Raw genomic sequence first — 21,970 nt, forward strand, 5'->3', positions numbered from 1 at the left:
ACCCTACAGAAGGATGTTTGCATTTAAAAGGCAGTGCATCGTGTTCTATCTTTATGAGTGGACTAAATAAGCTTGACTGGACTCTATTTATTACTTTGAGTAATTCAGTAACATTATGTCCATTGTGTGGATGCTGGGTTCACCTGATCTGAACAGGAAACTGCTGTGAATGCAGGTTGAACATGAAAATAAGCTGAACACAGTTTCCCGTTTTTCATCATGTCCAGTCAAAGCAGTATTGGCTGGATGTTCCAGCTCCTCTGGGATCATCACACTATGATGTTATGGCTAAACTGTATTTTCCACTTTGCGATTGTTTTTATTAGTTTCTCTCCCGTGAGCACTGTCCAGCGTAGTTTGGCAAATTACTAAAAAGTCGGCAGTTATGTGGTGAAAGTCAAGTTGATGTTGATTAATCACTGATGATGTCATGAAAAAACCACAGGCGAAGGGAATATTTTGCAACAAGCGACTAAAAATCTGACTTAACAAAGCTGCAACGAACTCCACCGGTCAGTAGAGCATCACATGTCCTTTCCCACGAGGATCTCATTGCTAGGCTCAGTGTTACAGAACCGGGAATCTCACAAAATTGGTCCCGACTTAGATGCATCCTAGGCGCCTTGCCGAGACGCTCATTTGTGGTAGAGCCAGACTAATTTAGAACACCATAATACAGTAAAAATAAAGGTAACTAACTTCAAAGTTTACACGATTATAGGGCATTATGCCCCCTTTCCAATGACACATGCGAAGCGCTGTCGCCTCACAGCAAGAAGTCCTGGGTTCGATTCCCCAGCCGGGTAACCAGGGTCCTCTCTGTGTGGTGTCTGCATGTTCTCCCTGTGTCTGTGTGGGTTTCCTCCCACAGTCCAAAGACGTGCAGTCAGGCCAGTTGGACATGCTAAACTAGGTGTGTGTGTGTGTGTGTGTGTGTGTGTGTGTGTGTGTGTGTGTGTGTATATAAATGTATATGTCTGCCTTTCCAGGGTGTTTCCTGCCTTCTGCCCAATGACTACTGGGAGAGGCTCCTGCAGCCCAAAAGAAGGAAAAGAGAGATAACGGAATATTTGAAACACTGTAGATCAGCAGATGAATGTTAGAATGAAGCCAACCTCCACATTTTGGTAGACGTTGCTAGCCTTCAGGAACCAGAAATCACCAGACTCCTTACTTGTTGTCCTCTCTAAAGCACCCATGTTGTTAGTATCATAATCACTTGATCAGCTCAAAGCGCCATCTAGAGTCCACTAGTCTGTGCGTCCCATACTTTACACTCAGCGTACTTCAGTGATAAACAGATTCACAGCATGACAACAGCTAAAAATAGGTTTTATCAAGAAAACTATAATGAAAATTAAAACTTATTCAAAGGGAGAAAAACAGCCGTGGAGTCACAGCCATAGTGCATGATCACCGAGGCTTCAGCTTGACACTATGGATGGCTAGAAGGGTCAAATCAGGAAAATGCATTTAAAAATATGTGGCATTAGTAAGTTACTGGTTGTCACATTAACATCATAATGTAGTAACATGTTAACTCTGACAAAGCTAATAAAAAATGACAATTATCTCTGAATTACTGTAATAACACCATCCACGACCAAAGCCTCTGATTTTGTGACACGCTTCTTTTTTTAGCTGATGGTTTTATTGATAGGTTATTCTTTCATCAAAGCACATCTAAGACCAATAACTTGTTTGGAGTGGGGTCTTGAAATAGCACTGCAGTGTAAACAATGTAAACCATACATATACTGTATTTTAACACAGCTACTGTTAATCTACAGAAGTAGACAGTAAATTCACAAAAAATGAAATAACACCTTATTTCTAATAAACTAAATGATGTAATTCTACAGTTTTTTTTTACCATCATTAAGAAAAAACATACTTTTATTGTTAATTGTAATGCATTGTTATTAATTGTAATGCAGTAATTTTACTGTTTTTTTTACCCAAACAGAATCTCAAACGTCAACACAGTGACGCACTTTTAATCGAATTCTTCACTATTTATACTTATTATTCTTTCAGAAAAACCCACCTGAGACCAGAAACTAATTTACCGTGAGGTCATACTACACCACATTTTAAAGTATATAAGTATTTAGACCAAAATATTAAATACAAAATATAAATTTAGTGTTTATATATTAAATACAAAAATATATGAATATTTGAACACCATCCATAAGCAAAGCCTCAGACATTAGTGACGCTCGTTTTTGTTCTCTGACTCTTTCTTATGCTTTATTTTTCAATCTGAGACCAGTAACTCATTGTATGTGGGGTCCTGTAATAAAACCATGTCAGCAAAATAAGTTATAAATAGAATATAAATATAAGAGAATTTAATATTAGGTACTACATCACCCAGCAACACCAACACCAAGCAAGCTTTAAATGAACTGTGTGCATTTTGCACAAAGGTGGTTCAATATTTCAATCAAGCACATTTCAAACTTTGACATATTTAAAACAATGCTTTTAAATTCACCTTTGTATCACAAGTTATGTGACCAGCCGAGAACCGTACTCAGCCTTTTTACCTTTTTTAATCGTGTGAAGCAGTTTTTAAGAGCGTAGGGGGCACAAAGAAAGTTTATCTTGACAGATATTTTGAGCTTCAACCCTTTAACGGTACTTTTTGGAGAAACTGAGAAGAAGAGAAGATTAAATGAGGCTAACTTTGTTTTTTCCCACCGCTGTGTGACCAAAAGAAAGGACAAAAGAAAGCAGAAAACTATGTTTAAGGCTGCAGGGGGCAAAAAAATGTTTATTTTTCCTCAGGCTCGTCGTAGTGACAGATATTTTGAGCTTTGTCAACTCTCCTAATGGTATCTCCTGGAGGAACAATGAGAAGATTAAAAGGCCTGTGCGGTGTGTCGTTAAAGCTCCTGAGGTAATTGTTCTGGACAGTTCCATCTCTCTGGGACAAAGACCCTGGTGATGAGGGGAGCTGCAACGTGGGTGGCAATGGAGCAGCGAGAAGGATGGGGGAGCGGAGTTGGGGGGAGGGGAAGGGCATGAACTGGTAATGAATCTGCCAACAGATTCCACACCATGGAAAAGAGAGGGGAAAAAATTGAATCTGAGAGATATGACTGAATACGACTCGCCGTATTCATTAAAATCTACCTTAAAACATCAATTCGTTCCAGGGGTGCGACGAGGGTGGGACTGACAGAGATGTTTAAGTCGGCGGCAGTGGAGAAAGTGAATGTGACAGGTTCAGGTGGAGTTACAGGCTGAGAGGAGGAGGAGGAGGAGGAGAACAAATGCAGACGTTAGAGAGAGCTGCGCACTGTTGGGACCCATCATTTAGACCTCCCGTTCAAACTCGGCCCACGTCTCTGCATCTTTCAGGGCTGTTTGCCTTTCCCAGTTAGTGTGAACATATACAGATTATTTTCAGGAAAAGCCTAATTTTTGAGGGGGGTTGGGTGAATTAGTCAAAGGTGGCTGGAGAAGCCTAGAACCACATTGATGTCAGATTTTTCAATGAAGTAAAGTGCCACGTCGAAGTGAATGTAGCTACCGAGACCCTAAGGGGCCGTGGTAAAAAAAAAAGTTAGTGGTATTGCGTTCCCTCGCAAATGTTTTATGTTCCCTCGCAAATCTTTCACGTTCCCTCACAAAAAAAATGGTTCCCTCGCAAAATATGTGCTGGTCAGACAGCAAGCCGACGTAGGACCAGAGGTGCCCGACGACATTCCCTACATTAGCGCTTTGTTTTTAGCCTAGCTGACGTTAAAAGCTCCTTTTCCCAGTTTCGCTTTGGTTGAGTTTGTTCAGCTTTGCTCTCTACAGTCTCTGTAAATGTAGCTTTTACTGTACGAGGACACTCGGTCTCAGTTTCAGGTTGTGCTCACCTATCGCGTAATAATATTGGTTTTCAGAAGCGACGCTATGTCTGTACATTTCAGTCCGAGATCAACGTAAATTCAGCTGCTCCATCTCTGAGTTTAAGCAAAGCACAGCTTTCGCAAACGAATGCAAACCATTTGCATCGTAATACAAAACATTTGAGAGGGACCGCATATTTTGTGAGGGAATGCAATGTGATTTTTTTTAAACATGGCCCCATAGGGGCTCCGTAAGTAGCTGCTGAGAACAACTGGAGAAGAAAAACACACTCCTCATCAAGGACTGCATTCCTTTTACAATACTTCACAAAAATCAGATCCTTTACTTAGTTTACAGTCAAAAAGTCCTTGAAGCTCAAGTTCTTCTTTTTAGCCTTTAGAAAAAAAGGGTGAAAACATATATTTAATGCATAACTACACAGAACCTCAACTTAATGCAATAGAACACTAGACGAAGTGTGTTATCGCAAAATAACATCACGGCTGTGATTTGGCTAAACAACCTGGAATCAGCCAGAAATTAACCCAACACCATTCGCCAAACGTGTCTGATCTTCAGAGTCGGAACAAATCGGACTGAGCCGTAAAACTGACCCAATATCAGGTTCAGCTCAGTGTGGTCAGATTTTCTAGATCAGTATTAATGTTGTTTTGTTCCAGCCGGTCTGTAAAGCTTCTTACAGCCCGTTTAGTTTGGCGAATGGTGTTGGGTTCATTTCTGGCTGATTCCAGGTTGTTCAGCTGTTCTTCTGTCACAGCTGCCGACTGAAAAGCTGCTCAGTGGTGACGACAGTTTGGGAATTTAGCGTCGTCTCGTCTTCAGAGTCGGACCAAATCGGCTGTCGGTCAGATGTGATCTTAACAGCGTCCGTTTTCTGTTTGTGGCAAAGTAAGAAGTGAAAACGCTCAGATGACTCGAGCGTCTCCTACAGCTGTCAGAGTCGTTGCTTAGCAACGGTGTCTCAGCGCAGTGATACAGTTTCTTGATCCAGTTGATCTCACACACATTCAGTGATGCTGGTCTGAACTCCATTGTTCTGAGAACGTCTGTGTTTGTTTGCAACTGTTCTTCTTTCTTGTCTATGTCCTTTTCTCAGTAATGGCTTATTTACAGCTACACATCCTTTCAGACCCATTGTATTATGTGGTCTTCTCAGAGTGGAAGGATGAACAGAAATACCTAGTAGCAGCAGACATGAGCCAGCAGCTCAGTATTCCTGGCTGTGCCCTTAGAAAAGGAGTTTTCCAGATCTGAAGCAAGAGTGAATATAGATTTTCTCCTGCTTCTCAAAGATGAAGACTTTATGTAATGTTTATCTGATGATGACGGTTTTGGTGGTCTCCTGTGTCTCGCGTGGTGTTTGGAGTTCCTGTTTTCTCTATATTTTTAAATAAGTAACATTGTAATTCCAGTTTCAGAAGGTTTTGTTTTTTCAGTTATTTTCCTATTCTTCCCTCTTCCTAATGCAAGTGGATTATGTTATGTCTAATCATCTCTTGGAAAATGTGTAGCTTGTTCTTAATGCCTGCTTTGTCCAAAAATTAAAAGAGGAGTGGTCTCTTACTTTTGCACAGTGCTGTAGAACTGCATCGCAACTTCTTAGTACATCCAGCATCCATCAGTATGGGAAGTGAATGTTTTTAGGCTCTATTCTTCTCTTTTTGGGAGTCTTCTGACCATAAAATGATACCATAACAAAAACTGGATGATTAGGAATTGAGCATAAAATGGAAATGAGTAAAACTGTAGTATGAATAAAAGTCTTATCATTTAAAAAATACTCAGAAATGGACCGATTCATCAACATTGTTGCGGTAGCTGCATGTGATCTAACTACAACTGCAGTACATGAGTAAACAGAACTGGTATTATCAGTGTCTGGAGAACAAAATGTACCGGTTTGATTAGGTTTTATTCTGTTAATCAACTCTGATCTTTTAAGCTACATATGCTGATAGAATTAACTTTTATTTTTCTGCACAGCTTCAACAACCGCTTACTAACAGAAATCATAGATGGAAACAAGTCTCAGGGACTTTTCCTTGCAGTACATTTCACAAGATCTAAAGCAATACTGCACTCTGGTGGTTGGTTTGTATAATTTAAATTAGTTTAGTAAACGCTTCATCATTAGAGCCACACATCAGCACAGCTTGAGCCACCTTACTGCTACTGTGCTTACACAGTGCAAGAAAAGGAAAGAGACAGACAGACAGGCAGGTTCTTGTAAGAATGCTCTGTGCTTGTACTGTCCTTTATTAGAAACACCCACCTTATACTTCCACTCACTGGCCACTTTATTAGAAACACCTACCCTATACTTTCACTCACTGGCCACTTTATTAGAAACACCCACCTTTTACTTCCACTTACTGGCCGCTTTATTAGAAACACCCACCTTGTACTTCCACTTACTGGCCACTTTATTAGAAACACCTACCTTATAGGTCTTTATATTGATGTACAGATTGCTGCTGTATATTTGGTCAATCACCCTCTGCCATTGATCAGATCGGTGGTGGACCATTCTCACCACAGCAGTGACACTGACAGTGTGAGAGTCCAAAATGGAAAAATAATAACCAGACAGTGGTTCTATGGCCTGAAACTGGCTCTAGAAATGTACAAGGGGTGTTGGGGTTTCTGAGAAAGTGGCCAGGGAATGAAGTATTCTCTGATGAGTTTCCCAAATTGAAGCCCTGCCACATTACTGTCAGTGCCCTCATATAGACAGGGGTCAATCAAAAGTGTGGAATAACCTCATACTTTTCCTTTGAATTATTCTTGCTATTTGATGAGCATACACAACATAAATTTTTAGATGTTTTATTCAAAATGCTGAGTGATTTTGGACCAAGAAGTTATTAGATAATAATAATGTACAATCGTTATCTTTTTACACGTATCAAGTTATCGGCCCTGAGATTTGATAAACTAAATATTAGGTCAATTTTGGAATCCAGGTTGAGTCTCAAGCTGCTGGGGTGCAAATTGAGTGTAGAGTTTTTAACAGAGAATTTTAGTTTAGTCTCATTATTAGCTGCAGGTCTTGAAGCGTCAGAAGTAAACACGGCTAAGGCCTGGCACGTTTAACACGACTTCAAGCCTTTCATTCTAGGAAAACCTTCAGTCTGAAGGACAGAACTGAAACGCTACATGCTGTGTTTACAAGAAAACCAGTTTATTAGTCTGTAGCTTGTAGAGCAACTCTGCTAGCTAGGTGGTGTAACAGCTAGTCCAGCTGAATCTGTAGTACGTTTAAAAGCAATGTGACCTGTAACTCACCAAAACTTCAGTTTTGCACTGTCGGTCATACTTGCTAACCAAACTAACTACTTGCCACCCGGTTTAAGTTGTTTTGCCGCTTTCCCTTTAAACTCCACACTTTTACTGCACACAGCACTTCAGTCTTTATAGATGTTTTTTCTATAAAGGTCATTTGAAGCCAAATCTGAATCACAAACTGCTGGAGAACAGCTTTGCAGTAATAACAGCACATGACCCTAGCAAAGCTGACAGACAAACTCAATAATGTTACTGTAATCATGTTGGTGGTCCTGATTTGACCCTTGTGTGGTGTTGTGTGGCCTTTTTCTCATTTTTCTCATTTTCTGTGTCTTCACTCTGTTCACTCCCCACACATTTATACTACACATGTGGTGTTGGGCTGAACCCATGGGGAGTAAAAGTGTGGAGGTGCTGTGTCCTTCACTCTGTTCTCCTCCTACATGGCCAGCTATTAGTGTGTAACTGTGTGAGGGTGGACAAAATGGACAGGCTGCTGACTGGCTACAGCTGCTAAAGGAGAACCCCACGCTGGCCAATTGAGATATTTTAAACATCTGGAATTTTTACATATTTCTTATGGCTGTATGGACTTAACCAGTAATGCGGTGGGTCCACCAGACCACTGAGTTGCAAACACATCAACACCACACAAGGGTAAATCTGTTTTGTTTTTTTTCTTCTCAGGCTCAAGTTCCACAAGACCTTAGTCTCGAAACAGAGTCACGAGATAGTTGTCTTGTGATAGTTGACATGTGACTCAAATCTTTGGTATGTACAGTCTTCTTCTGTGCTGATTCACCACCTATCCATTCCATTTTATTATATTAGTAGGCCGGCGGAGGTGTCAAGCTTTTTTCAAAGAGGGCCTGATCATACTGTGTCAAAATACCTCTGTTCCGAACTATTATTTACAGATGATTCAAAATATTACAAGTTTTCAAAATATCAACACATAGAAACTGAGCTTTCTGTGAGCTTCCGTGTTTCCTATCACTGCATGAAAGATGCACGAGGCTTCTTTTATTGTTGGCTTGTTCATTCAGAACAGTTTGGATCGATTAGCGCTTATAATATATAAATTAAATTGTTTAAGACTAACAATACAACATGTCTGATGTGTTAATCATTGTTGAAAAACACACTTTGTGAGAGAAACTAAACAAAAATCTGTTTTTGTTAAACAATGTTTTTTACAGACCAAATAAACACAGCATAGCCACGTTGTTGTTCAACCTTAAAGGCTTAATATTTACTGAACGACCGAAACGAAGTTTTTCATCTCGCCAAGATCGCCAGTTCTCAGTGTTTAGTTTGAGCTTCATGTCAGAAGTCTTGACTAAATGTAGTTCAGTAAATGAAGCTGCAGGTCTGGTCAGCTGCCACCATCAGGTAAAAGAAAGAACTGCAACGTACTGGCTGGCGGTCTCCTTAAAATACACTGTAAAACAGAAGTCGGGGGCCAATTAAAAACGGTCTGTGTGCTGCCTTTGGCCCTGGGGCCAGACTTTGAACACCCTGCTGTAGGCCTGAGTGCAAACCAGCAGCACTCTTCTCTTCAGGAACACATCATCCTCCTTGGCAGCCAGAAGACGCATTAACAGTAACTTTTTCCTTTACATCTCCACGTCTTACTCAGCAGACCTACAGCGTGCTGACCTGCCATCCCTCCTGCACTGAGGGCGGCTCACGCGCTGCGCTTGCAGACTCTGCTCTGGAGGCGGTCTGCATAAGCAGGATCAGCAGGCCACACAGCAGGCAGAAGAAGGAGGCAGCAGGGGCCAGCATGAAGGACAAGCCATAGTGGACGCTGAGGTGGAGGCTGGGGCATGCCGAGAGCCTGCGCTGGAGGACGTACTGTTCCAGAGTGGATGAACCCTGCACCCACGCCGCAAACGTTCCTACCACCAAAAAGATAAGCAGGCCTACACACAGAGAGAGAAGTAAAGCTGAATATCATCATTAAAAGTGAAATATTAAAATACAAAAGGTGACAAACGGGTTCTTTGAAGCAATAATGTAGACAAACTATATATGACTCCCTAAAGAACCTTGCAGTGGATGTTTCAGGGGTGCCTTGGGGAGTTTGGTGTGCTGAGGGCCAAAAAGACAGAACAGAAAAGAAATAAAGAAGGTTTTTTTATTCATGTGTTTTACACCATTTCACTGTATTTTGTTGCTAAAATGCTACAAAAAAATACTATTTTAACAGCAGTCCTGTGAACAGAAAGTGACCAATGGAAAATTAGAGTTTAAGTTAGGTGTATTATTCAATATATTTCTTCTCTCACTGACTATTGTGTGAAGGTTCTTTACCCCAAAGACTTTCCCAAAGTTTTACTGCTCTCTTCTATATTACAGAGATGAGTCTGAACCTTTGTGAGTAACTTACAGAGATGACCCTAAGTCTTTCGTTAGTAGCAATAACATTAGCTTTCAGAAATGAGTCTGAATATTTAGTGAGTGGCAGTCATGTTAATTTACAGAGAGTCCGTGGCAATAACATTCCCATACAGAGATGTATCAACAGTAACGTTTGCTGAATCAAACATCACTGCAGTCACTCTCAACTGACCAAAACCCCAAAAATGTGCCACATTCTGAGAGGCACTGCACTGAGATGTGAGTTCAGCTCTCTAAACTAAACCTTGTTGGTTCCCAAACATGACCAACTCGCAAAATCTGACTTGCTGGACAACTTGGTTTCTATTATTCTCAACTGGAAATGAGCCAGAAACCTGTAAAGCTCAAATGAGCTGATCCTATAAAGCATTGTAAGCTTTACTGTAAGCAGGGCTGCCAGTTTAACCCCTGACAAGAAGTGTTCAAAGGATGAGAACAGCTAAACAGAATGCATTATTATTCATTTGCCTCATTACCCCCAGTTATGAAGAGAGCTCCTCCAGCCTCATAAAGGCGACGGCTGGCCGTTGGGATGCCGCAGATGGTGACAAACACACCAAGCGTAACCATGGTGAGTCCCAGCACAGACATAATGCACCAAAAGGCCCTATGTACTGGACAACACATCAAATATGACTACAGTGGGTTAGGTTTCAATGGAAAATCATGTTCTGGGATTTGGGTAGGGTTTTTGAGGAGGGGAGTCTACTTACCAGTAGCTGAATCTGAGGTTGAAATTCCAGAAAGAGGAACTTGGGAGAGATAGGCTGGTGTGCATATCTTCTCTGACGGTTGGTTGGCTGTCAGAAAAAAAAACATGTATCATCAGTTCGTGTGTTCTGCTTATGCCGTATGATATTATACACCTTTGGAGATTGTTTGACAAGACAACTTGGCCTGGCTCCCAGATGCAGGTTAAGTGCCCAGGACCTATTAGTCCTATCAGGCCTAACTTAAAGGACCCATATCCTACATTTGTCTTGCATCTTATTTTTTCCTTAAGGTCCACTTATGAGTTTGTGTGGTTTAGAATTCGTTTTTACATGACAATGTCCAACCGTTCTTTATCCCATAGAGGTCAAGTCAAAGTTTTCTTATACGGCGCTTTTTACAGCAGGTGTTGTCACAAAGCAGCTTTATGGAAAAAAATAGCTCCAAGCCCCCATGAGAGTCGCCAATGGTTACCCAAGAGCTAGAGGAAGAAATCTTGAAAGGAACCAAGACTCAAAAGAGGAACCCATTCTTCTCTGGTCAACACCGGCAAACAGCAGAGTTACATAGACTGTTTTTGTTACTGTGCCTTTAAGCCTGATGCACTGGTCAGGCATAACATTATGACCACCTCCTTGTTTCTAAACTCAGTGTCCATTTTATCAGCTCAACTCACTGTCCACTCTATTAGACACTCCTACCTCGTCGGTCCACCTTGTAGATGTAAAGTCAGAGACGACAGCTCATCTGCTGCTGCACAGTTTGTGTTGGTCATCCTCTAGTCCTTCATCAGTGGTCACAGGACGCTGCCCACAGGACGCTGTTGGATGGACTATTCTCAGTCCAGCAGAGACACTGAGGTGTTTAAAAACTCCAGCAGCGCTTCTGTGTCTGATCCACTCAAACCAGCACAACACACACTAACACACCACCACCAAGTCAGTGTTACTGTAGTGCTGAGAATGCTCCACCACCCAAATAGTACCTGCTCTGTGAGGGTCCATGGGGGTCCTGACCACTGAAGAACAGGGTAACAGAGTAGCAGAGAAACAGATGGACTACAGTCTGTAACTGTAGAACTACAGAGTCCAGCTATACAGTAAGTGGAGCTGGTAAACTGGACAATGAGTGAAGAAACAAGGAGGTGGTCATATTGTTATGTCTGACCGGTGTATATGTAAATGTGTTTTGCTCTGATTGGCTGTGCAGTATTTTGCCTCAATCAAAAAGTAATCCTTATAACTTCTGTATAAATGGGTCGGGCTAAACTACCGCAGGCTGTAGGATGTAAATGTCTTGATTTCGTGCCGTCACAAAGCCACTGAATTCGAAGTAGTGGACTGTCTAGGCTGGGACCCCTTAAATCGTCGGGGTCCACCAGCAAGCCCAGAGTTTTATTACACACTCTCTAACTTAAGAATAGCTCAACCAGTTTGCACTGAAGCTCCTGTAGTTACTGAATTGAGATTTTAAGGGGAAAAATGAGCCTTTGAATTTGAAGGGAAATTCCACCAATTTGTCCAAGTTTCTCCATAATGCAATGATTAAGTGAAACAATCTCCATAATGCAATTGTTAATATGTAAACAAAGTCATTCAGGGTGGTTTGATGTCAGTTGAGAGGTTCCTGAGAAACTTGCCACGTCAGAATTGTGGTGATAGGAACCAGACGTTCAAAGCATTTAATACCTTCTCACGGGAAGTTATTACGCAAAAATAAGTCTGAGACATAGTTTTAAAATAGTTTTGAATTATGCTATTGGGCAAAAAAGGGATTTTGTAAACCTATTCACAGCAGAGGGCACACGCAGGGCGTTAAACGGCATATTATATTACCATATTATATTGTATATGTACCACTGTTTTAAAACCCAGCAGATGCACATCTTCTGTTCACTGGAGCTTTTGGACAGTAAATGTGTTGTGGACTTTAGGATCCCTGGTTCCTATCACCACCATTGTAAAGAAATCTGAATCAATACATTTCTGTACAATGAATTATTTTACACCGAAACAAGGGAACAAAAAGGGAATGGCTAAATTTTAGACCTAAGTTATACCATAAGCAGTGCTTCTCCATGACGAAATCCTTTTTAACCCCAGATTAGCCTGTTTTTTCAACCTACTGATCCAAAAGTCCAACATGCTGTCCTCTTCTCTGTCTATTTCCTTCACGTAGGAGCATCTCCAGAAAACACCTTCATGGTAGGCCAGGACCACATGTTTGGGACCATCTTGATGTTCTTGAAGGCCATCCTTCACATTGGAAAGAGAATTATTATAATTTATAATTCCAACGTAATCAGGCATAATTGAATGGTTAACAGGTCAACACATTCCGAGTGGTTTGGTGTGAAATGGTCTGTTCTAGAGAAAACTTAATGAGTCAGAATTGTTCACAGTGGTGGTGACAGGAACCAGACGTCTCCCTCTTAAAGCTCCCTACAGAAAGTTATTACATGAAGTGCTTCTGGATACAGACATGGATATGAGACCTTGTTTTACGGTAGTTTTGTGGTAAAGTTTTGGTGTAAAATATATTGTAGCCAATTTATTTTAATCCATTCATGGTGGAGGGATACATGAAGTGTGCTCCAAGGCAAAATAGTCCCCGAAGAACACTTGTTTTATCAGATCGACCATTATTTTACCATTTTCAAAAAATGTGCTCAGATGGCCCATGTAGGTTTTGTATAGTGAATAAAATGCCTCTATTTGTGTTGCAGACATTGTGACCCCTGGGTCCCATCACCACCACTGTAAAGACATCTGAGTCAATAAGTTTCTCCACGATGAACCATTTTACATCAGACCACTCGGAATGACTCTGTTTACATCCACACCGCTGAATTAGGCAGAAATGAAAGGATAAGCATGCCAATTTTTTTCTAAATGTCTTTATAATTCCCTCACGGTGATACAAACAAATCATTCACAGTGGTTTGATGTGAAATTGCCATTTCAGTGTTGAGAATTTAATGATGGTGGTGATCATAAGTCACAGTGCATATAACTTTATTTACTATCCAAAACAGCTTGTGAAACTAAACATGTCTTCTGAGTTCATTTATTTATTTATTTTGCAGATGTTGATTGATATGCAATGTTGATAATAGTAAAAAAGCACTGAATCTGAAATCTTTGTGGACTATTTTGCCTTACATTGTTAGGAATGAAGGTTCTGTTCAGGTACATTTTTCATTCATCAAGGTACAAACAGTGTAGATGTTCCCTCAAAGGTTCTACAGTGGTTTTAAGGTCTCATTGTGGAGCTTAAATCAGTTTCTCCAGGTGAAAAGTTGGTATTTGTACCTTTTCCTAACCGAATGTTTTAAAACAGAGCAGTAGAATAAAAGCCTGGAGGCGAGGCGGGGTGTGTGGAGTCAGTCCAGCTTAGAACAGATCATTTCAGTGGATGATGGTCCAGTTATGTCCCCTGACTAGAGGCACTGAGATGGAGCCTTGAGGGTCCCACCCCAGTGGCAAGAGGGGCACTGACCCAGAGACAGTTGACTACCTTTGTTCTGAGAGTGTGTAACATCCTCTCTGCGGTACCTTTTAGGCCAAAAGCTTGTTGCAAAACAACGTCACATTTGTCAGGAAATGTATTTGTTGGCATGTCATGTAGTCACAGCTTTTAGGCGCTTTGGACGTCTGGTTCCTATCACCACCACTGTGAACAAGCTTCTCTAGAATGAAGCGTTGCACACCAAACCACTCTGAATGACCTTGTTTACATTTTAATGTTTTAATTATGCAGAATAAATAAAAATGGGTGAAATTCCTGTTTAAAAACTTGCGGCAGGTGTGATGATGTAGGTGTGCCGATTGCATGATGTTAACTAGAAACTCCATTCAATACGGCAAACTCTTAGCTAGATTAGCCTGATAGCTAACCTTTGGGCGCCAGACATGTCTTGCCTGATTCGATACATTTTACTGCAAAGAGGAAATGGTGTCCGTTTGATTGTTCAGCTTACTGTCGCTGCTAGAATGCTTCGGACACAGTTCCAGTTTAGCACTGATCTCTTTAGCGTCTCTATTCTTATCCTTCATAACAACTGTGAGACATACGTACATGCAGCTGTTCCAGGGCCTCAAACAGTCGAAGAACACAGAACATGATGTCGGTTTGGTTTGATGCATTTATATGTAAGATTTTTAACTAATGATCTGTTCCGTTTGATCTCCCTTACCTCTGTCGTGGATCTCCTAAGTCGTGTAGTAATTTTGTCCCCTGGATCACAAGACTCGGAGGCTAGCAGCCAGTAGTCGGTCCCCAGAGAAAGCAGAAGAAAGACTGAGCCCAGAGCTCCACAGAATCCAGCAATGAACTGCAGCACTTCCAGCCGCATGGTGGATAAACTGAAGCTCATTCATCTACTGTATCATCTTAACTGCCCACAGTCTCATGTATAGATTACCATCTGCCTTCCAGGACCAGGTCTGTCCATCTCTCATGCCAGTGAGTCTATGATCAAATTAGATTGCCAACCCTTCTTCATTATTTCTGGCAGAATCATTACGTACTACTTTTAGCTCCCGAGTCAGTTTAAAGCTGAGGTGTGGCAGGATTCAAAAATAATCGTTAATAAAAGACGTGTTAGATGCACATGATTGTGTTCCTCATGTTGAGCGCTGGACGTCTCAGGCTGTGCTATAAGGATCGTGTGCTGGATGGATGTGTGCAGCTGCATGCTGGAGATGATGTAACAGTAGTGAAAATAGAATCTGTCATCATGTGTTGTGAATGTTTTAGATGTACTTGCAAAGTATGTTGCAGTGTTTAAGATTAGCTGTGCCACTGGGGGAAGCCAGGGTTAACCGTAATATGTGCTGACACACAGTCAGACCTTGTGTAAGGCTCTTATCCAAACTGTTGCCACACATTTGGGAGCATAATTATCCAAAATATCTTTGTACACTATGGCATTACTATCACCCTTCACTAGAACTAAAGGGCCCAAACCCTGAAAAGCAGCCCCATTATCCCTCCTCCACCAAACTTTACTGTTGGCACTATGCATTCTGTTTTCTTGTGTTTTCTTAGCATGTGCCAAACTCAGATTAGTCCCTCAGGCTGCCAAATAGTTAATATAATATATAAGTGACCCTTATTGGTTCCTCAATGAGGAAGTTTCCCCGCCATGCAGTGAAACATCACATATATACCAGCGAACGCACACACACACACTTGCCTGGAGCGGTAGCCCTGTCCAGCACCCAGGTAGCCTTGCTTAAGGTCACTTCAGTCACATACTGTCAGTTCTGGGTATTGAGCCAGCAATCTTCCAGTCAACAGGCTGGTTAAGGCTGGTTCATTACTCCAGGGAACATGTGTTTTTACTGCTCCAGAGGCCAGTGAATCCATGCTTTACATCACTTCAACTGACACCTTGCATTGTGTATGGTGATCTTAGGCTTGTGTACAGCTGCTCCGTCATGAAAACCTGTTCTGACGCACAGTTCTTGTGCCGATGTTGGTTCCAGAGGCAGTCTGGACTTCTAATGAGTGATGCAACAGAGGTCATTTCTATGTACTACACACTTCAGGACTCGGCAGCCGCACTCTGTGCATTTTTGCGGGCTACTGCTTTGTGAGCAGTTGTTGCTTCTAGATGCTGCCGTTTCACAATAATAACACTTACAGTTGTCTAGGGCAGATCTAGCAGGACAGAAATTTCACAAACCAACCTATGGCAAAGGTGGCATCCTATTATTTCATTTAGTCCCTGAGCTCTTCAATGCAACCCATTCTACTGTGGAAAAAACAATGAAGTGACTTTGCATCCCAGAATGCATTATATGTAACTGATAAACCACATTATCAACGTTACCAGTTTATTAATATCACTTTGAATTGATTATTATTATTATTATCACCAGAATGCCCACATTCTTAAAAATGAATGTATGAAGTGGATGGATGGATGGATGGATGGATGGATGGATGGATGGATGGATGGATGGATGAAGGACATCATATAGAAGAATAATAGTCTGGGTGGAATGTGACTGAGGCACTTTATGTATTAAGAGCATGATACTGCCTAGAGTCAGGCCAAAGGTGAAGAGCAGCCATGTGACTCTGGCATACAGATTGAGTTCATTCACAATAAGTGATTGTGTTAAATGACACCCCTCACATTTTAACTGTAGATTCAGTAGAGAAATTTAATCCATCCATCCATCCATCCATCCATTTTCTAAGCCGCTTCTCCCTCAGGGTCGCAGGGGGGTGCTGGAGCCTATCCCAGCGGTCATCGGGCGGAAGGCAGGATACACCCTGGACAGGTCGCCAGTCCATCGCAGGGCAAATGTAATGACTAACAAAATTTTGTGTTTCATTCTGACTTTCAGTGACTATTTGCTGAACTGGACAAATTCTGCCATAGGAGCACGGGAGGAGCAAGGGGGCTCTTGGAAGGTGCTGTGCTCCTGGTAAGGAGACGTGGTTGTTGTTCAGCCTAAGATGTGCATGTGTTATTAGTCCTACTCTGCTCTGGGCTGTGGGGTAGTAGTGTCAGTGTTAGTGTCTACAGAAAAGAGAAAGTGTATGGATTGATGTGACCTGCCTGCTTAAATAGTGCGGGCAGCAGTTCTTCCTTGCTGTCTGTTCAATAAAAGAGCATTCGCCTTTAAAGCGCAACATTTTCTGCGTCATCTTCTTTGCTGATGCTGCAGTATCTTTAGTATAATGATTTTGCATTTCAGTGTGTGTGTGTGTGTGTGTTAATGTAAAAAGATTTATTTAGGTATTTTGGATTATTTATATTGATGGGGGGTTTTTTCAATGTAAAAGCCAGTTGGTAAAAAACTTAAAAAGGCCACAAACTGACATAGAAGTTTTGTTCACAGGGGTCTGATGTGAAATGGTGGTGGTGATAGGAACCAGTGGTCACAATATCTACAAACAGAGATATAGCCAGTGACAAATCAGTCAAGCCAGTCAACCCACATGTGTCTTCTGACCTTTAGATGTTACGTTGGTGATAGTAAAACGATGGAAATCAGACCTAAGCTTTCTTTGGACGCCTTTTTGCCTTATAACAAGAATGTGTCTCTCCATCATGGATGGATTTAAAAGTATAAACATTTTAGGCCAAAGAGGCCATTAGATTTTCAAGCATTCTTTATATCTTAAATTCTTAAGCTTGGAGAGGCATTACAATCTTCAGACGTCTGGTTCCTATCACCACCACTGTCCCCATCACAATTCTGACACTGTAGTTCCTCTAGAACAGAGCATTTCACACTGAACCACTTTGTTTACGCCTTTGCCATTTAATTATGCAGAAATTTTGGAATTCCCCTTTAAGGATTTAGGAATGCTAGCAGGTAGTGTGAGCTAACAGCAAAAACGTAGATTTATTTGAGAGCATTTGCAGTAAACCTTTGGGAGATCTCAATAAGAGTTTAGTTCAAATCCTGTTCTTACAAGATATGACCACATGGGGGCAGCACAGCTTTAGCTCTAAATTTATCATTGGGGGTTTATACACCAAATAAACCTGTTCCTGCACACATTAGTGTAGAAAAGGGAGGTGTGTGTGTGTGTGTGTATATGTGTGTGTGTGTGTGTGTGTGTGTGTGTGTGTACTTCACTAACACACCTCCTTGTATGTTTACTCACTGTCTGGTCACTGAGAATGATCCACCACCCTGCTCTGTGGTGGTCCTGTAGGGACCCTGAACATTGAAGAACAGGGTGAAAGGGGGCAAACAGAGTATAACACATCAGAGATGGACTACAGTCTGTAACTGTAGAACTACAGAGTGCAGCTATACAGTAAGTGGAGCTGATAAAATGGACAGTGAGCGTAAAAACAAGGAGGTGGTCAGAATGTTATGCTTGTGTAAAATGTTTGGGGCCCAATTTCCCAAAAGCTTTGGGGTATTAAGATCATTAGACTGTAGAATTGGTAGAGAGAGTGTTTAATGTGATGCTCGTTCCATTATGTAAAAATAATCTTCGTCCTAAAATGCTTTTGGGAAACGAAGCCTAGTTTAGTTTTAGTTTAAATGACGAAATATTGTGAAATAACGAGTTGTGCGCATGGAGCAGGTGTGTACAGGAGGATTAAACCTCCGGCCCCCCCATGCCTCCCCCATGAGTAATTAATGTTCTTATTTTTGGCTCATGTATTATTTACATACAGTTATTACGAATATAATTACAACCCCATTTCCAAAAAAGTTGGGATGCTGTGCAAAGTGTACAAAAAAAAAAAAAAAAACAAATGCAGTGATGTGCAAATCCTGTGCAAACCCTATATTTCATTGTACAAAGACAACAAATCAAATGTTGAAACTGAGAAATTTTATTGTTTTTTGAAAAATATATGACCATTTTGAATTTGATGCCAACAAAACGTTCCAAAAAAGTTGGGACGGGGGCAACAAAAGGCTGGTAAAGTCGAGCAATGCTAAAAAAAACACCTGGTGGCTGACTGGCAACAGGTCAGTCACATGACTGGGTATGAAACAGTATCTCAGCGAGTTTTTCAGCCCTCTGAAAGACTGTGCAGGCAAATAGAGCAACAATTCAAGAACAACATTTCTCAACGTTGGATAGCAAAGAACTTTTCATCATCTATGGTACATAATGTCATTAAAAGATTCAGAGAATCTGGAGAAAGCTCTGTATATAAGGGACCAGGCCAAAAACCAGTATTTGCTGGCCGTAATTTTCAGCCCCTCAGGCAGGACTGCATTAAAACCAGACATGATTCTGTAGCAGAAATCAATGCATGGGCTCAGAAACACTTCCGAAAACCACTGTGTGAATCGGTCAACTCGTCACTTCGTCCACAAATGTAAGTTAAAACTCCAAAACACAAATGCAGAAACGCTGCCACCTTCTCTGGGCCCGAGCTCATTTAAAATGGACTGAGGCAAAGTGGAAAAGTGTGCTGTGATCCAACGAATCAACATTTGAATTTCTTTTTAGAAATCTTGGACACTGTGTCCTCTGGGCTAAAGACCACTCAGCTTGTTATCAGCGCACAGTTTTAAAGCCAGTATTTATGATGGTTTAGGGGGGCATTAATGCACATGGCATGGTTGACATGCACATCTGTGAGGGCATCATTAATGCTGATCAATATATGCATGTTTACATATACATTCTGCATTTATTACAACAGCATTGCTCCATATTAAAAGAGTCCGGGTGCTAAACTGGCCTGCCTGCAGAACATCTGGAGAGTTATCAAATGAAAAATATGACAAAGGAGACTCTGAACCGCTGAGCAGCTGAAACAGCGTCTCCTCAGTTCCCAAACACTTACAGAGTGCTGTTAAAAGAAGAGGTGAGGACACACAGCAGTAAACAAGCCCCCTGTCCCAACTTTTTTGGAACGTGTTGTTGGCATCAAATTGAAATGGGCGGATATTATATATATATATATATATATATATATATATATATATATATATATATATATAATTTCTCAGTTTCAACGTCTGATACGTTGTCTTTGCACTATTTCCCTTTAAAAATATGATTTACACGATTAGCGCCCAGACTTTTTTGGAAATCTAGGCCTGGATTGTTTCCCACAAATAAATAAAGTCAGATGCGAAACTTGTCAAACAAATAAACAAATAAAAGTGTCCATATGCGTTATTAACATCTGCATGTCGTGTTGATGTGAAAATATGATGTCAGCCTGCTGGCTAATATTAAACCGCACGTGTGGCTGCAGACGGAACGTGCGCGGTGGGCGGCGCCGGGGCCGGTGACGTCAGGCGCAAGGGCGGGGCGAGCCTATGCGGTGGCGCAAGAGGCGGTAGGGGCAGCAGTGAGGGCTGCTGCTGCTGGAGTATGTGTCCAGACAACTGAGCATATCGGGAATATTTCACCTTCAGACATGGACTGACGCCGTGGAGCCCGCGGAGATGTAAGTACACGGCAGCCGGCGGTGCGTCTGTGCCGGTCAGAGACGCCGTGCGGCCGGTAGTCCAGCGGGGAACTGAGCGTTCGCCCTGTTTACTTCGCTCCGGCGAATGCGCCGAGATGCGCAGCGAGACGGCAAACTTAGGGACCCTGGAGTTACGCCGTGTTGTGTTGTGTGATGTTAGGCGCTACTTTCTTGGGCGCCGTGTCGACTTTATATGCGGCGTGAGCGAAATCGAAACCTGGCTGTCTTCACTGAATCCGTTGGTCACCACCTGGTCAGAAGGTAATGTTGTAGGTGCAGGTGCACAAGGCTTAAAGAGAGAGTAGCTACGTGTTTACAGTGTAACCTGTTCATATCTTATTGCGTTGTGCTTAGACACCCCCCCCCCCGGCCCGCCCCCCTTAGTGTTACTGATGCTTCATGTGAAGACAGACCAGTTTTATCAGTTTGAGATTAACTCACAACTTCCTGCCACAGCATGCCAGTTATCTCGGGGGCAATCTCTAAAGATCTTCCTCACGTAGCTACATATCTCGGAGCACCACGCCTGAGGCTTGGTATACAATGCTTCCATCTGGAGACACTTATGGAGTCAGAGCTGTTCCCAGTGGTGGTGATAGGAACCAGACGTCCACCTCTAAAAGCTCACTCACAGATCATTGTTATTATATGAAATGGTCATGAATCCTCAGCCGGATATCTGGGGTCTTACTTTGCAGTAGCTTTGTGATCATTTTTTGGCACTTTAATCTGTTCATTTTAGTCTATTTATGGTGGAGGCATGCATGAAGTACGTTCTCTGGAATAGTCCCCAGAGAAGTCTGTTTTCCAGGTTTTACCATCATCAACATTGCAAATGAAAACTCAGAAGACGCATGTAGGTTCAGTGGCTATATTTGTGTTGTAGACGTGGCGACCCCTGGTTCCCATCACTACCACTTCAGAGAGTCTGTTTCTCTGCGAAATGAACCATTTCACGTCAAAGTACGCCGAATGGCTTCGTTTGCATCTCAACCACTGAATTAAACTTGAAGAATTGAAAAATTGGTGGAATTCCCCTTTAAGATGCAGGGGTCATTTGCTGAGGGCAGATGCTCATATGCGTTCCAGAGGGGACGCAAAATAAGTAAACATAAATCTGAGAAAGATTAAAGGGTCATTTAGTGGATGCAGACGGTCTGCTGATCACACTCGACCACAGCTCTTTACTGACCAGCACTGTGGCCGCAGTAGGTCCTTGATTATCTGTTGACTGTTGCTCAAATAGACTTGGCCAAAGAGAGAATGAAGGCGAAGGGGTTCGTTTCATTAATGCAGTGGTTGCGATGGTTTGGTCCTCTCAACTCACAAAGTTTTGAGATTGGATTGTGGCCTAAAACATATATTTCTAAAATCTGGTCGTGGCAGAGACCTTCAGTCTTCAGTGAGTGAAGAAACCTGAGCCTGTACGTTTCTCTACTGTGAAGCGTTTTACCTCAGAGCCTGCTGAATGACTTTGTTTACATCTCAATGACTGCGTTATGCAGAAATTGGTGGAATTCCCTGTTAAAGAGAAGCATAGAAGGTACGGACAGGTTAGCCGGAGTGAGAGAATTGCTCATGCCTGTTCGGAGGCTGACGGGCTGTTGCATAATCGTGTTTCAGTAATGTGGTTTGGTTGCTCTGCTGGGGGATTTGAGCAAGTTGCACTCAGCGGAAAGGAAAACAGAAGCCTCCCCTCTGTACACACGGCAGATATTTCACACCAGGCCAAAAACTGTTAATTGATCGTTTACTCTAATCTGTTTCAATGGAAATTTG

The 21,970-nt window shown here is 41.9% G+C and overlaps 2 protein-coding genes across 12 annotated transcripts in view; one reads left to right on the top strand and one right to left on the bottom strand.

Moving 5' to 3' along the window:
* Positions 1-8,379: 8,379 nt before the first annotated feature.
* tmem182b (transmembrane protein 182b) lies at positions 8,380-14,920 on the bottom strand. Of its 4 annotated transcripts, none has more exons than XM_017715236.1 (6): positions 14,465-14,920; positions 12,395-12,524; positions 10,272-10,358; positions 10,035-10,172; positions 9,207-9,249; positions 8,380-9,080 (listed from the first exon to the last, which is right to left on the bottom strand). In XM_017715236.1, exons 1-6 carry the CDS (start codon positions 14,642-14,644, stop codon positions 8,843-8,845), a joined length of 816 nt encoding a protein of 271 aa, XP_017570725.1. In that variant the 5' UTR covers positions 14,645-14,920; the 3' UTR covers positions 8,380-8,842. The 4 variants fall into 4 exon arrangements, with proteins under 4 accessions (XP_017570725.1, XP_017570723.1, XP_017570726.1 ...); XM_017715234.1 differs by having other exon boundaries at positions 12,329-12,524; XM_017715237.1 differs by lacking the exon at positions 9,207-9,249.
* Positions 14,921-20,048: 5,128 nt separating this feature from the next.
* The window catches only part of inpp4ab (inositol polyphosphate-4-phosphatase type I Ab), an 89,681-nt gene continuing 87,759 nt past the window's right edge, over positions 20,049-21,970 (top strand). For all 8 annotated transcript variants that reach the window (XM_017715215.2, XM_037536457.1, XM_017715219.2 and 5 more), the window contains exon 1: positions 20,049-20,170. The gene's annotated coding sequence lies outside the window, so the exon portion shown is untranslated. The remainder of the gene's footprint in view (positions 20,171-21,970) is intronic.

Source organism: Pygocentrus nattereri, chromosome 30 (genome assembly GCF_015220715.1).
Source record: "Pygocentrus nattereri isolate fPygNat1 chromosome 30, fPygNat1.pri, whole genome shotgun sequence".
Classification (NCBI taxonomy): domain Eukaryota; kingdom Metazoa; phylum Chordata; class Actinopteri; order Characiformes; family Serrasalmidae; genus Pygocentrus; species Pygocentrus nattereri.

Bases quoted from the DNA above. Each gene is read 5' to 3' on its own strand.
- tmem182b (XM_017715235.1), bottom strand. From the start codon at position 14,644: ATGAGCTTCAGTTTATCCACCATGCGGCTGGAAGTGCTGCAGTTCATT. The intron at 10,173-10,271 runs GTAAGTAGACTC...TGTGTTGTCCAG, and splicing joins AACCTCAGATTCAGCTACTG to TACATAGGGCCTTTTGGTGC. The intron at 9,081-10,034 runs GTAATGAGGCAA...CTCTGTGTGTAG, and splicing joins AGCTCTCTTCATAACTGGGG to GCCTGCTTATCTTTTTGGTG.